Source organism: Cinclus cinclus, chromosome 12 (assembly GCF_963662255.1).
Source record: "Cinclus cinclus chromosome 12, bCinCin1.1, whole genome shotgun sequence".
Classification (NCBI taxonomy): Eukaryota; Metazoa; Chordata; class Aves; order Passeriformes; family Cinclidae; genus Cinclus; species Cinclus cinclus.
Genome location: NC_085057.1, coordinates 17,803,176 through 17,816,841, shown reverse-complemented (window position 1 = coordinate 17,816,841; position 13,666 = coordinate 17,803,176). Strand labels below are relative to the sequence as shown.

Below are 13,666 nucleotides of genomic sequence, written 5' to 3'. Positions count from 1 at the left end.
GTCTCCTGGCCCATTTCTAACAGAAAGTACAGGGGCCTTCAACGCCTTTAAGGAGGAATAGAAAACTTGTATCTACGGCAGAGATATTATCATTGTGGCATTAATTAGGCATTAACAATTCAGGCAGGATTAGTGACCATCTGGGAGAAACCAATGGCCTAAGAAACCCTGATTATTAGTGCATAGGCTTGTTCTTACTCAAGGTCATTAGTAGGGCTGTATGGTATGGCTGGATCAGAGTCCAAATATCCATTCAAAGGTGTCCTCCCATCCATGAGGAATTTGTTTCTGGTTTGCAGCCAGCTGCAAATAAACTGGTACTTGTGAGAAGGTTTTGAAAGCATCAGAAAACATGTTTGAATGAGGGATACAAGTTCACAGATCAAGTAAGCTTTAATATTTCTAAGTTTATAATATCCATCAATTAATTTATTTTACAATAAGGGCTTTACCCTGGAGCTCATTAGAAGCAGTTTTGCTGGTGTCAGTCCCCAAACATGATAGTACCTTGGTGTCTCAGATTTCTGCCTGGCATACCCACTAGTTTCTCAAAAGAGATTTTTCTCAGAAGAAGTGGGAATTGCAGAATAACCCACCCAAACAGGGAGATTTTATTGCTTTGATATGAAATTTCAAAGTTTAAATTTTCAGTAGTTTTATCTACAGACTTTGTGTACATACACATATGTATGTGCATACAAAGAGAAAGAGGGTATGTGATGACAATGAGGTCCACAGAGCTCCAATCTATAATTTTCTGGCCCAAATGGTTGGATTATTTCACCATGTCATATCTCTCTGTCTCCCCCAGACAGGTGATGCAACACGGCTTTGGGTTTTTAAGCAGGCCTGACAATTGCAAACATCTTCTTGTTTTTTTGCCTTTATCTTGAAATCTGGAGCTGAGGCAGGAAACGCCTTGGGCTCATCCTCGGCTCTTCAGTGCAGGGGGGATACTGAAGGCTGGGGACACACAGGATCGGGGTGAGGGAATCCACCACCACCACCACAGCGAGTGCTTGGAAGCGCAGGCCCAGGTTTGGATGGGGGTCCAGCTCAGCCCCACCAGGCCCGCCTGGTGACAGGTGACCGGTGACAGAGGAAGAACAGGAATGGCATTGGCATAGCCAATGGAAACATGAGGCGTGCAGGGCAGCGGGGATCTACCGGGCACCAGGCGACGTCGGGTGCAGTACCGGGGCACCGCTAGCAGCTCGCTTGGGCACGGTCAGGCAGGGACCCTGCTGGCTCCAGACAACTGAGCAGAGATGGTGCCCAAGCAGCCTGTGGTGAAGACCACAGGGAAGCAGCTGTCCTGAAGGTCCATGAAGGTCCACGCAGAGATTCACCTGCAGCCTTTGGAGGAGCCCAATGCCATAGAAGTTGGGTGTGCCTGAGAGAGACTCTGACCCTGTGGAGACACTCTGCCGGAGCAGGTTCCTGGGAGAACTTGTGACCCTGAGGAGAATCCACACTGCACCAGCCTTTTCCTGAAGCAGCGACCTCATAGAAAGGGCCCATGCTGGACCTTTTGTGAAGAGCTGCAGACCATGGAAAAGACCCATACTGGAGATGTTTGTGGAAGACTGTCTCCTGTGGGTGGGACTCCACACTGGAGCAGAGTGAGGAGGAAGGAGTAGTGGACATTATATAATAAACTGATGATAATCCTCATTCCGCATCCTGCTGTGGCATGTGTTGTTCAGAGTCTCACAGAGTCTCAACATGGTTCTTTCATGGCTGTCAGGCATAGTAGAAGGCTGACAATCCCCCATCCTTCCAACTTTTACAGAGACTGGAGGCAGGCATGGGGGCAGGAATCAGAAGTGGAGGAGATCCTTATCTAAAACCATTCTGATATGAGGGCGAGATCGGCCTTGGAGATGGAGCAGCTCAATGTGTTCAAAATGTGTCAGATATATCAGGGGTGTCACCAGAGTCCTCCTTTCCCTCTCTTTCCCCAGTGAAAGAGCTCCATGATTTGTGGCCTGCTCTGTCCCACATCTCACTCACAGCCACACAGTGGTCTGGCCTTGGGTTGTAACTGCCCTGTCAGAAAAGACACTGGCCATGGAGAGATGTGGGAGAGGCTGTCAGAGGACTGGCTTCTCCTGACATGCCAGGTGGAGACCAACTAGATAGTCCAGGAAAAGGAAGTCTCTGGCTGCAGTATGGAGTCTCTGTAGTGCGCTGTGTGGTTTCCTGAGAAAAGCTCCTAAGGGGGAAGAATGGTGAGAGACACAAGAGCCACATGCATCAGGGGAAGTTTGTAGCTGTTTAATGTGGTGGTTTTCCAGAACAAAGCTGTGTTGGTGCTAATGGGTCAGGGGTGGGACATGACGTAAGAAGGGAGAGCAAGCAGTTGTTGCTGTGTGGGCAACCAGGCCTCAGATGATGAATTCCTGGGTCTCCCATGTAGTCTTGTTGCCTTTCCTGCAAAGGGTGTGTATGTGTGAGCTGTGCTGACAGTCATGGAGTTCACCCCTACAGAGCTGCTGCCGCTGCTGCAACCCCTGGACTGACCTACATGCCCATAAATCTCACACCAGGTGATGGAAGGGAGAGCTCACCTGTGCTTCCACCACCAAAATCCCCCAGCAGAGACTATGGCCACAACAAGCAGCACTACAATGGTGATGCTGATGGTTGGAGCTGTTCTGCGATTTTCTAAGACAGGGAGAGAAGAGAACAACTGTGTGAGGGTGGCAGCACCAGTCAGGAGCTGCCCCTCACAGGGTCAGTGTCTACTGTCTGCAGCCTGCACCACATCCCCATGGGTGGTGTGATAATTGATAAAAGATTCGTGTCAATCATAAAAGTACTGGGGTTTGTATAAACCAGAATACTCAGGTCTGAAATGAAGCATGGACATCAGATAGAGAAAAATATATATGATTAAATAATTTTGTTTAAATCCCCCTGTTATGAATATTGTGGTTTTAGTAAATTGTATTTGATACCAGTTTGTAAAATGGGGGTTTCCCACAGCCTGAAAGATATTGCAAAATCAGATTTCCTGCCTTTGTATAATCAATTGCAGCCTGAAAGATTTTACAATACCAAATTTCCTGCCTTGGTGTAATCAATTGCAACTTATCTGTTAAGACAAGACCCCCCAGGTCTACTGTTCCTTATCTACCAAGACCAGATGACAAACCCTCCGGGGACTACAAGGAAAACCATCCTATCAAAAGGAGCTGCAAACCAAGGTTGGACAGAGCGTGGAGTGGGCGGTGACCCCTCACCTTCCCCAGCGCTGCTTGCTGCGTCTAGATCAAATAAAGCAATCTAAATTTTGCTAGATATCCAAACTTTGTTTCTCATTTATAACACTGGCACCTACCCCATGGGATGAGAAGGCTGCGGGTGCCCAGGCTGTGGTGGCGCACACGGCAGATGTAGCTGTGCCCATCACGGGGGGCCACGGCCAGGACGCTGCGGAGCTGGTAGGTGAAGTCAGCGTTGGGCAGGATGGTGCTGGTGTTGAGTGCTGGGCCTGGAGGCACCTCCTGACCATCCCGCAGCCAGGCCACGCTGATGGGACGGGGGTAGAAGCCAGTGACATGGCAAACAAGCAGCAGCTGGTCTAGGCTGGGGGTGCGGGCGAAGACCGTGGCCACAGGCAGCTCTGGGGAATGAGAGCAAAGAGGTGAGGCAAGCCCCGGTGGGGCACAGCTGGGCCCCAGTATGGGGGGCTTTGGGATGGCTGTTGCAGGGTCAGGGTCATCTCACCTTGTCTCTCCAGAATTTCCCTCCCATACCTCTTCAGGGTTTGGAAGTTGCTCTGGCATATCCAGATGGTGAGAAGGTACTCCAGGAGCACTCTTACGGACTTCTGCTTGTTCAGGCTCTTGCTGACCACTTCTGCCACCTGGGATGGCTGCCGGGCCTCCCAGCATTGTTTTTCTACCTCAAAAGCTACGAGGTCTCTGCCACCCCAGCCAACATTCAGGAAGCTGTGGCTTGTCATATTGGGGTACAGCACACAGCCTCCATGGAACTGGACCACCAATGGGTCTGTCAAGGACAAAGCCAGTGGAGAGGTCCCATGAGTGTGTGTAATGTGCATGGCATGAGGTGGGATGTGGCTGAGGGCACATACAGGGATGCAGTGGAAAACAGGGTGCAATGGGCAGGAGGGGGCAAGGCCATGTTTCAGATGACCACAGACATCCTGCAAGCCCTCAGGCCCTCTGGAAGAATGAAGTGGAAACTGGTATGGGGTGCTTGCTTAAAAAGAACTCTGTCCCCCAAAATATTTGCCCCCAGTTTTCTCTTTCATAATCTTTGCTGTGTTAATCCTGCAGCTCCAGTAAATTTAGTGGTAGCTCCCTGACATACAGAGGGGTTCCTTGTGCCTTATGTCAGAAGCCCTGAGGGGTATTTTTGGTCTTCTGCCCTATCCACTCCTGCTAGTTATATGCCCCAGCAGCCACAGTGTTTCAGGAGCTGTTGCAATCTGTGAGACCCCCACCCCCCAAATGGCTTCTTGGTGGGGAGGAGGCCACAGCCAGAAACTGGAGAGAAAGCCTAGGGCTCTGGCAGGACTCGTTCCTGTACTCACAGTGCTGTTTTGTCTGCTGAACTGTGTCATGCACAAATCGGATCATATTGCGCAGAACAATTTTATACTGGGACATCATCATTTCCCCATCTCCTTCAGCTGCAGCCTGGCTGACCCAGGGCCAGTGGAAGTGGACGCTCCAGTTGGCTGGATCCAGTGTTAAGATTGGTATGTCCCCTACGAGTGCCAGGCATGATATCTCAGCAGAGCTGATGTTGGCAAACAGGCCAGTCAGGAGGTACTGGATAACCTGTGGCTCTGCTAGAAGACAGGATGGAGACAGGAAAGGGTGCAGGAAGGAGATGAGTGGAGGTGCTAAAGGGCAAACGGGAAGTGGAAGTGTTGGAGGGGGAACAGGGGATTCAGACTAGATAAAAAAAAGAAATTTTTTCTATGAGGAGTGGTAAGACACTGGCACACGTTACCCAGACATCTGGTGCATGCCCCATCCCTGGAAACATTCAAGGCCATGTTGTTTGGGGCTCTGAGCACATAAGGTGTCCCTGCCCATAGCAGAGGGGTTGGACTGGAGGGCCTTTAAAGGTTCTTTTTACCCCAAATCATTCTGCACTTCTGTGATTTTAAGCTCTTCATCCTGCTCAGTGTTGGTTTCCTATTTGAACTTCCTCAGACTTCACTGCTCTTCTCTATTTTTCTTTCAACAAAGTGGCTGTCTCCTGCAGAGGATTTTAGGCATTTTGTCCCCTCTCTTCCATGCCTCCCTCCTGGACAGAGCTGCTGTCTGACTGCAGAGCAGATTAAGGGTCACCTTGCTGCTCATTTGGGGTGATGCTTCCACCCAGGAGAAGCACCTGTGCCAGGACCTGTATCTGTCAAAGACCTGGACATGGTACAGAGTATATGGAGGATGGTTAATAGGAAAGGGCATTTCGTCCATGTTTGGGGCTTTTGGGGCTCTGTGTTAGGGCCAGGACACCAGCCCAGGCTGGAGATAAATCCTGGGCTGGGATTTATCCAAAGATAAAGCCTTTCTGTGTCTGATGCTGCCTGCCGCAGAAGCATAAGGTCTCATGGGGTTGTGGTAAAACTCTCTGTGTGACAGCAGTACCCGAAACACCCTCTGGCAGGTGCAGCTCCCCAGCGAGCTGCTGGAAGGGGCCCTCGGTACCATCTGGAGCTGAGATCTGCCTGGCACCCATGGGGTCCCTGCAGGGGGAGGACATCTTGCAGGGAAACTCAACACCCAAGGCCTGGCTGGGGACCACTGTTGTCTCTTCTGCTTGTGTGCCCAAGACTCTGTGTTGGAGCCGGTGGGGCAGAAGTCCTGAGCTGGAGGCAGGAACAGAGAGGGTAGGCAGGGGTAAAGCGTGTTTGGGTGGTACACGGTGAGAGGTGGCCCTCTGATGCTGAGAATCATCTGGCCCCCCGTACAGCACAGTGGCCCGGCCATGCCTCCCCTGAGCAGAACTTGTGGGGTCCTCTGACAGGGCAGGGGGGTGAGAGCAGCTGAGGTGAGCCAGGGCTCGCACTTACCCTCTGGGTCTGCCCACATCCCAGGGAGGAGGATCGGGAGAAAGAGGAAGAGGAGGAGGTGAGGGCGCTGCATGGTGCATGCGGCAAGGCTGGAGAAGCAGCAGCAGTAACTGTGGGAGGAGGAAGAACCTGCGGGACCCCAAGCTTCTACCCAGCCCAGCAGTCACTGCGGTGGCTCTCCACCAGTCGGGGAGTCAATGTGTCAGGGCGGGAGGGATGTGTCAGAAGGCTGAGGATGCATGGGCGGGACAAAAGCTGAAATAAGGTCTTGAGAACGAAGTGCCGTGACATGCTGGGGCTGGGAACAGCCCAGCCAGAAAGAGAAGACAGGGAAAGGGAGGAAACAGCACGAGACAAAAAGATACTCAAACATCTAAGCTGTGTTTTCATGACTCCCCCTCCCCACTATTGCAAATGAGAAACAAAAAGTCTCCATATTTAGCAAAATTTAGGTTTCTTTATTTGATATAGACGGAGCAAGCAGCGCTGGGGAACGTGAGGGGTCACTGCCCACTCCACACTCCATCCAACCTGGGTTTGCAGCCTCTTCCTATACTATGCTCTCTCATTGTAATTTTCAACTTCGCCAGGTAAGCAGTGGTGGTCGAATAAACATTCATAAAGTCTCTGAGCAATAGTCAGTCTCATAGATAACCATGTGGTCTTGGTAGATAAAAACCTGACAAAAATCGGGAAGTCTGGTCTTTGTAGACAGGTAGCATTGATCAAACGAAGGCAGGAAGTCTGATTTTGCAAAATCTATTGGACTATCGGAAAGTCTGATTTTGCAAACAGGTAGTAGATACAACTTACTTAGAAAACATAATATTCATAACAGAGGGATTTAAACCAGAATTATTTAATCATATATTTTCCTCTATCTAGTGTCCATGCTTTACTTCAGACCTTAGTATCCTGGTTTATACAAACCCCAATACTTTTCTGATTAATATGAATCTTTTATCAATTATCACACTACCAATATTACGTTGTCTTATCCCTGTTCTTGTGGGACAGATCAGCACCAATGCAGATGACAACGCCTTTTGGGTTTCAGACCAGACTGGAGGAAGGTGTTTGCTGTCCTCTCAACCCCCACACAGGGAGAAGGAATACTTTGGGTCACCCCCCTCCCACTCCTGGCACCTCCAGCTCAGGCTACTCCTGAATCACTTGTGTAATTCTGGGGATGGGGCTCCCAGGGCGGAGATGACAAACTGTACCACCTAGTCCCAAGCTGTAGCACACTGCTAGGGAGCCCCAGCTCTGCTCTAAACACCAGGGGATGGGCCTGGCAACTCCCCTTTCCCTCCCACCAGCTTTGGTGTGGAATCCAGTCCCCCTCCCCTAGAGCCCCTTGTTCATGGGAACAGAAATGGTGGGAGCCATTCCCTTGCTGTATCCCCAGTGGCACCAGTGTTCAGTGTTGGTCATGGGCTGACCATAGCCTCTTCCCCACAATGTCCCCAGTCGACTGCTCCTCCCCGACTCCTCCCCTCAATGTGCAGTTTCTCTTCCCTTTTTTGGCTGGCGCTTGCACTGGGGGTGAAGGCAGAACCAAAACCATAACCAAAGGGAAGTCTGAGGGGTGCACCTTGGTAGCATCCAAGCACTGAATACTTTTGCTTCCATAGAGCTGTCCCAGATAGTAGGGATGTTGTGGCAGCCTGGTAGGCCCAGAAATGACACCAAGTTCCCCAGCAGCATGACACAGGGGACGTCCAGCTATGCCAGCACAAGGTCCACATCCCTCCCACTAGTCCTAGACCCAGAGGAGTGCGTTCGGCTGTCAGGATGGCAAAGAGCAGCCATGGGGCAGCCAGGGAGGGAAGAGACAAGGGGGCTTTTGTCTCTGCAGTCCTGTGAGGTGATCACTTGTCCCCGTGGTCTCCCCTGAGATGACTGCTGCTCACTTCTTGCTGAGCAGCTGAGAGGGCCATCCACAGCCCTCTGTCCTGTGCAGGTGCATGTGACACTAGTGGTGTCTGAGTTGCTCATAGGACAGGACCAGGCACCTGGCTCGCGTGGATGGTCACAATGTGTTCAGCCCCTTTGGAAATTCCTCTAGATGTCTCCCACTGCTGCAGTGGATCTGCAGTTCCACTTTAGCCCTTCCACTTCTCTATTGAATGTACTTCTAATGTTTGGAGGTTTTTTCACTTCCTTTTTTTGCTCACAACTTTTTCCTCCTTCATATTGTCACATCTCTGTTCTGAAAATGACCCAAGAGGACAGGGGGCTGTAGGTCCACACAGACCATTGGTCCTCAGAGTCCTCTCAAGTAACCATGGTACTCAGAGTCACTCCCAGGTCCCCACGGTTCCCTCAGGTGACATTGGTCCTTACAGTCCTTTCAAGTGATTACTGGCCCTCACTTTCCTCCTGCCCTAGAGGACTATAGGACTTTAAAGTTCTCATGTGGCCACTGGTCCTCAAAGACCCCACAGGTGACATTGGTCCTTGCAATCTCCCTGGAGGTGATGGATGTAACCCCCAAGTCTCACCTGGGTGAGTTGAGGTGGGATGGACAGAGATGCAGTGCCTTTGGGTGCCATACTGGGTGGGTGGGTAAGCAGCAGCAACTGCTGCATTGGGCTGTGATGAGGGGCCTTAAGAGCCCTCTAAAACTACCTGGGTGGGGCATGTTATTGTAAGGTCTCTTAGGGGATATGAGAAAATACTTGCAGACACCTCCTGGTACCAGGTGTTTGTTGGTCTGGTACTGTAGGGTCTCCTGGGAGGTCATTCACATGAATAGCTTTCCTCAGCAGGTTTCCTCACTGGCTGCACCTGCTCTCCAGGTCTGCCTGGTCCCATGAGTGCTTCAGGATGTTCCACTTTGCTTGGGAGTGGAATTGCCCCATTTGCCCTGTGGGTATCCAGGCTGCAGGGGGGGCACACCCACACCTAAAACTTTCACCTGTCTGTCCCAAGTCAGTGGGGGCTGGGAGAGGCTTGGTGTCACTTCTCTTGCAAAGAAATCCTTGAGCTCTGTGATGCCAGCAGATGAGTCTGGCTGCTAGGGAAACACAGTCCTCATCCCACCAATGTTGTTTCCAGGTTCTGGCCGGGGAGAACAAACACCATTGGATATGCTGTGGATATGGCCACAAGCCAGCCAGGTTTTCTGGCTCGTATACAGCTGCCAGACTTACTCTGGGAAACTTTGCAGGAAGTTGTCCAGTGAAACCAAACCTTTTGAAACTACATGTTCAAGCCCATTCAACTGCTAAGGAAAGGCACATGATCTTAGTGAAAATATGAATGGTTTATTTTAATTTCATACACATCTGCACCTGCCACACCACAGTTTCAGTGTTACTCAGCACTTTGTAAAGCCATTGCTGGCCAGGTTCTGTTAGTCTGTGTGGAACAGTTCAGTCTCAGCACAAATATTTCTGGAATATGGTTAATAAAGGCAATTTTTAGGAAAAAAAACAAAACAGAAAGTGACAGTAGAAAGGGACAGCTTTCCACCTTCTGACAAACTGTTACTGAAGCAAAACCAGAAGAATTTGCCATTGGGCACTGAGGTGTCCTAGAACATCAGTGGGTGGACTAGTCAGTGCCACAAGCTAAGAGAGGATCACGTGTAACAAGTGAGGAGGTCTCAGACTTGAATTTGTGTCTCTTTAGAAAATTCACGTGAGTCAAAAGCTCACGTTTCTCTTGCCAAGTTTTTCTTGTGCATCTCTGGATTGAGTTAGTCTTGCAATTGGCAATGCCCTGAACTTCGGTGAAGCAGAAAAAGGTAGTTCTTGTTGCTGTGAAAGTCGTAGGAGGGAATGGGGACTGTTGGGTCCCTCTGAGCTAAGCTTCTTTGCTCAGGATGGAGTTTCTGGGCTCTGATTCCTCCATCTGTTGGTACTTTCTGAAATGAGAGGGGGACAGCTGGATGCTCCATGGCAGAGACCTTGTAGGAGTGCAGACAGCATCTGGCAGGGCCAAAGCAAGAGCTTTGCTGCTCAGTGCAGAAATCCCCTGGGAATTTCCTCCCCTCCTCTCTCACTGCTTCTCCATGGGACAGACAGGGACTCACCTTTGTCTCCACACCCAAAGCACTGACATGGTAACTACGGCCATGGCTGCAAGCAGCCCGGCCACAAGCCCTGTGATCAGCACCACTTCGGAGTTCCCTGGGAAACATGAGGAGAATCTGCCATGAACTTTCTGGGTTTTGCTCCATCTTGTGAGGCAGGGTGGCTCAGGACCCCCATCTCATCACCAGTGGGTGGCACCTACCCCATGGGATGAGAAGGCTGCGGGTGCCCAGGCTGTGGTGGCGCACACGGCAGATGTAGCTGTGCCCATCACGGGGGGCCACGGCCAGGACGCTGCGGAGCTGGTAGGTGAAGTCAGCATTGGGCAGGATGGTGCTGGTGTTGAGTGCTGGGCCTGGAGGCACCTCCTGACCATCCCGCAGCCAGGCCACGCTGATGGGACGGGGGTAGAAGCCAGTGACATGGCAAACAAGCAGCAGCTGGTCTAGGCTGGGGGTGCGGGCGAAGACCGTGGCCACAGGCAACTCTGGGGAATGAGAGCAAAGAGGTGAGGCAAGCCCCGGTGGGGCACAGCTGGGCCCCAGTATGGGGGGCTTTGGGATGGCTGTTGCAGGGTCAGGGTCATCTCACCTTGTCTCTCCAGAGCTGCCCTCCCATGGTGCAGTAACACTTCAATTTCATCGGCACAAGTATCATTGAAAATAATTTCCACCAGCTCATTCAAGGCAGTGTAGTTCTGGAGAAATGACTGGACATACCGTGACAACTGGGTGTCCTGGGAGAGGGTCCACATGATGTTCTCTGTGTCAAAGCTGAGGAAATCCTGACCATTGTAACCCACATAGGCAAAGGCCTGGGAGGTTCTGTTGGGGTACAGCATGCAGCCTGCCATGCACTGAACCACAAAGGGGTCTGGTGGGGCAGAGAGGAGAGAGAGGTTGCATGAGGGGCTGGGATTGCCTTCCTGCAGACACGGTCAGTGTCTCCTATACAGTGCTAGCACTATCATATCCTTCCCCACTTCCCAGCTGCTTTTCAGAAAGGTGATGAAATGAAGACCGGGCACTCACAGGGGACGTCCCTTTGCGTGGCCTGTTCGTTGATCAGATGGTTGAACTTCTGCAAATAGACCTTAAGCAGGTTCTCAATGGTGTCCCAGTCAATGTAGGGCAGGGCTGGGCGCACCCAGGGCTGGCGGAAGTGGATGGACCATGTGTGTTTATCAAGACAACCAAGTTCGATATCTTCCAGCAGGCCCAGTCCCTCCATGTCCGTAAATGAGGTGTTTTGGAAGGTGGTAGTCTGGAGCAGCCGGAGAGTGAAGGCCCCTACATGAGACAAGGGTTGACAGGGAGGAGATGGGACTGGGAGAAGAGGGCCAAGGAAAGTAAAGGTTGCAGGGATCCATAGGTCCCCCCATAAGCCCCTTACAACTTTTGCAGCCCCAGTTCCCATCCCCTGCACCCACCTGTGGTGGCTGCATCGCTGCTGGGGAGCCAGGGGACAAGAAGGAGTGAGGAAGCAAGTGCCCAAGGTGGGTGGGGAGCAGGAAGCCTCTCCCCTATGGAATCCCATGAAGGTAGATGTGTATGAGTCATGGGTCCCACTTACCCTCCAGGTTTGCCCATGTCCCAGGGACGAGGAAGAGGTAGAGGAGGAGGGAGAGAAGGCAGCAGCGAGAGGACTGCATAGTTCCAGCAGTGAGGCCCAGAGTGTGCAGCAGTGGGTGCAGCAGCAGGCAGAATAGACTGTTGAGAGATGTGGGCTCAGATGTCTCCTCAGGCTGGCTCTGCCTGGGCAGCTCTGCTGGTGCTAATGGCCCCGGCAGCCAGTGGGGCTGGCACTGAGGTTTAGGGGAGGGCTCTGAGGTTTCCCACTTGGAGTGAGCTGGAGTATCCTCTAAGTATGGCTGTGAGTGGTGGGGAAATTTAATTGTGAGCAAAGTCATTCCATTGCATGCAGGAGCAGTCCCTCTTGGCTGCAGCAGCACCTTGACAATCAGGATGATATAGGTGAACTGAGGCCTCTGTTCTTCCCCGCTTTTGGGTGGACGTGTCACTTGGCCATGCACTGCATCCACTGACCTGATAGGAATGTCCCTTACTTGTGCCTGGCATATCTGGCCCTGCATAGAACAGACATTGCCACCTGCTCTGCGCTGCCAGGTAGCTTCACAACAACGTGGCTGTTTTTCTCACAGGGCAGGCAAGCCCTATTCCCACCACAGGGCTTCATGCCTGGGCTCTCTGTGCCCCCAGGCTGTGCACTGGTCCCATGCCTCTTTGTCACCTCCCAACCATACCACTGATGGCTACACTGATGGGCCACAGGTATATAAGCCAGTGATATGGCAAACCTGCAGGAGAGCTGGGCCATGGACTTGGAAAGTTCTGAGGGGGTAAGAGAGTGAAGGAGGAAAGCTGATGGCAATATCCCTTGACCCCTCAACACTGCTGGTCTCATCCTGGGGGAAGGGACTTCCCAGAGTTGAGGTGATGAGCACTTCCAGCCTGGACCACAGCTGTGGGGTCAAGGATGGCTGCAGGAATAACTGGAGGGAGCAGTCTTCCAGGAGTTCTTGGGGAGCAAGAAATGAAGGGACTAGAGCACCTGTAGTGTGGTGGTCCCCAAGGGGAAAGATAGGCTGCAGGGCCTGGAAAGAACTGTTTCCACTGACAGTCATCAGACTCCTGCAGCAGTGGCAGTTGGGAGTCTTCAAGATGGGATGGGGATGGGACCCCACCATCAAGCCCTTTCCAGGGAGCTGCAGTGGATATGCAGCTTCCCCCTTTCCACAGAGTTCTATCCGTGCCATGGGGCCTGGGAGCTGCCTCTCTGCTTCCCTGCACCTCACAGTGTAGGGGAGCCTAAACCGTGCCCGAAATGCCCTGTCAGGGGAGAGGGCCTGAGGATCAGCTGCAGTCTAGAATACTCCCCTTTCCTTCCCACCAGCTTTGGTGAGGAATCCAGTCCCCCTCCCCAAGAGCCTGTACATGGAAACAGAAATGCTGGGAGCCATCCCCCTGCTCTGTCCAAACTGGCAACAGCGTCCAGTGCTGGAGGGACAATGTGGTGACCAGAGCCAGCCTCACCCCACAGTGTCCCACAGCCACTGCTCCTCCCTCACCTGCAGTTTTTCTCCCCCCTTTCCTGGGGGTGCCCATGTTGAGGGCAAAGGCAGAACTGAAACCACAGCTGAGGGAAGTCTATGGTGGAGTGCCCTGATAACAACCAAACACAACAGAGGCAGAGGTATCTATGTTGGTATATGACCCCTCCAAGCACAACTGGAACCAGCTAGCACCACTCCATGTCACCATTTTTGGTATGTCCAGCTGTAGGGACATGGGGGAGGCCCTTATGTGGCTGTTACAGGCTGAGCTCTAGCACCCCATGACACTGAGTCAGACATGGGGACAAAAGGACTCCAAACCTCTTCCCTTCCATAGAGCTGTTCCACAGAGAAATAGGGATGCTGTGGCAGCCTGGTAGGCCCAGAAATGACACCAAGTTCCCCAGCAGCATGACACAGGGGACGTCCAGCTATGCCAGCACAAGGTCCACATCCCTCCCACTAGTCCTAGACCCAGAGGAGTGCGCTTGGCTC

General features: G+C 52.0%; 2 protein-coding genes across 2 annotated transcripts; both read right to left on the bottom strand.

The window, feature by feature from the left end:
• Window positions 1–2,311: 2,311 nt before the first annotated feature.
• Window positions 2,312–6,131, bottom strand: LOC134048780 (antigen-presenting glycoprotein CD1d-like). Its single transcript, XM_062500763.1, has 6 exons — window positions 6,059–6,131; window positions 4,565–4,825; window positions 3,733–4,017; window positions 3,344–3,628; window positions 2,571–2,667; window positions 2,312–2,433 (listed from the first exon to the last, which is right to left on the bottom strand). Exons 1-6 carry the CDS (start codon window positions 6,129–6,131, stop codon window positions 2,388–2,390), a joined length of 1,047 nt encoding a protein of 348 aa, XP_062356747.1. The 3' UTR covers window positions 2,312–2,387.
• Window positions 6,132–9,868: 3,737 nt separating this feature from the next.
• Window positions 9,869–12,190, bottom strand: LOC134048678 (antigen-presenting glycoprotein CD1d-like). Its single transcript, XM_062500603.1, has 6 exons — window positions 11,671–12,190; window positions 11,130–11,387; window positions 10,690–10,971; window positions 10,301–10,585; window positions 10,098–10,194; window positions 9,869–9,929 (listed from the first exon to the last, which is right to left on the bottom strand). Exons 1-6 carry the CDS (start codon window positions 12,188–12,190, stop codon window positions 9,869–9,871), a joined length of 1,503 nt encoding a protein of 500 aa, XP_062356587.1.
• Window positions 12,191–13,666: the final 1,476 nt, after the last annotated feature.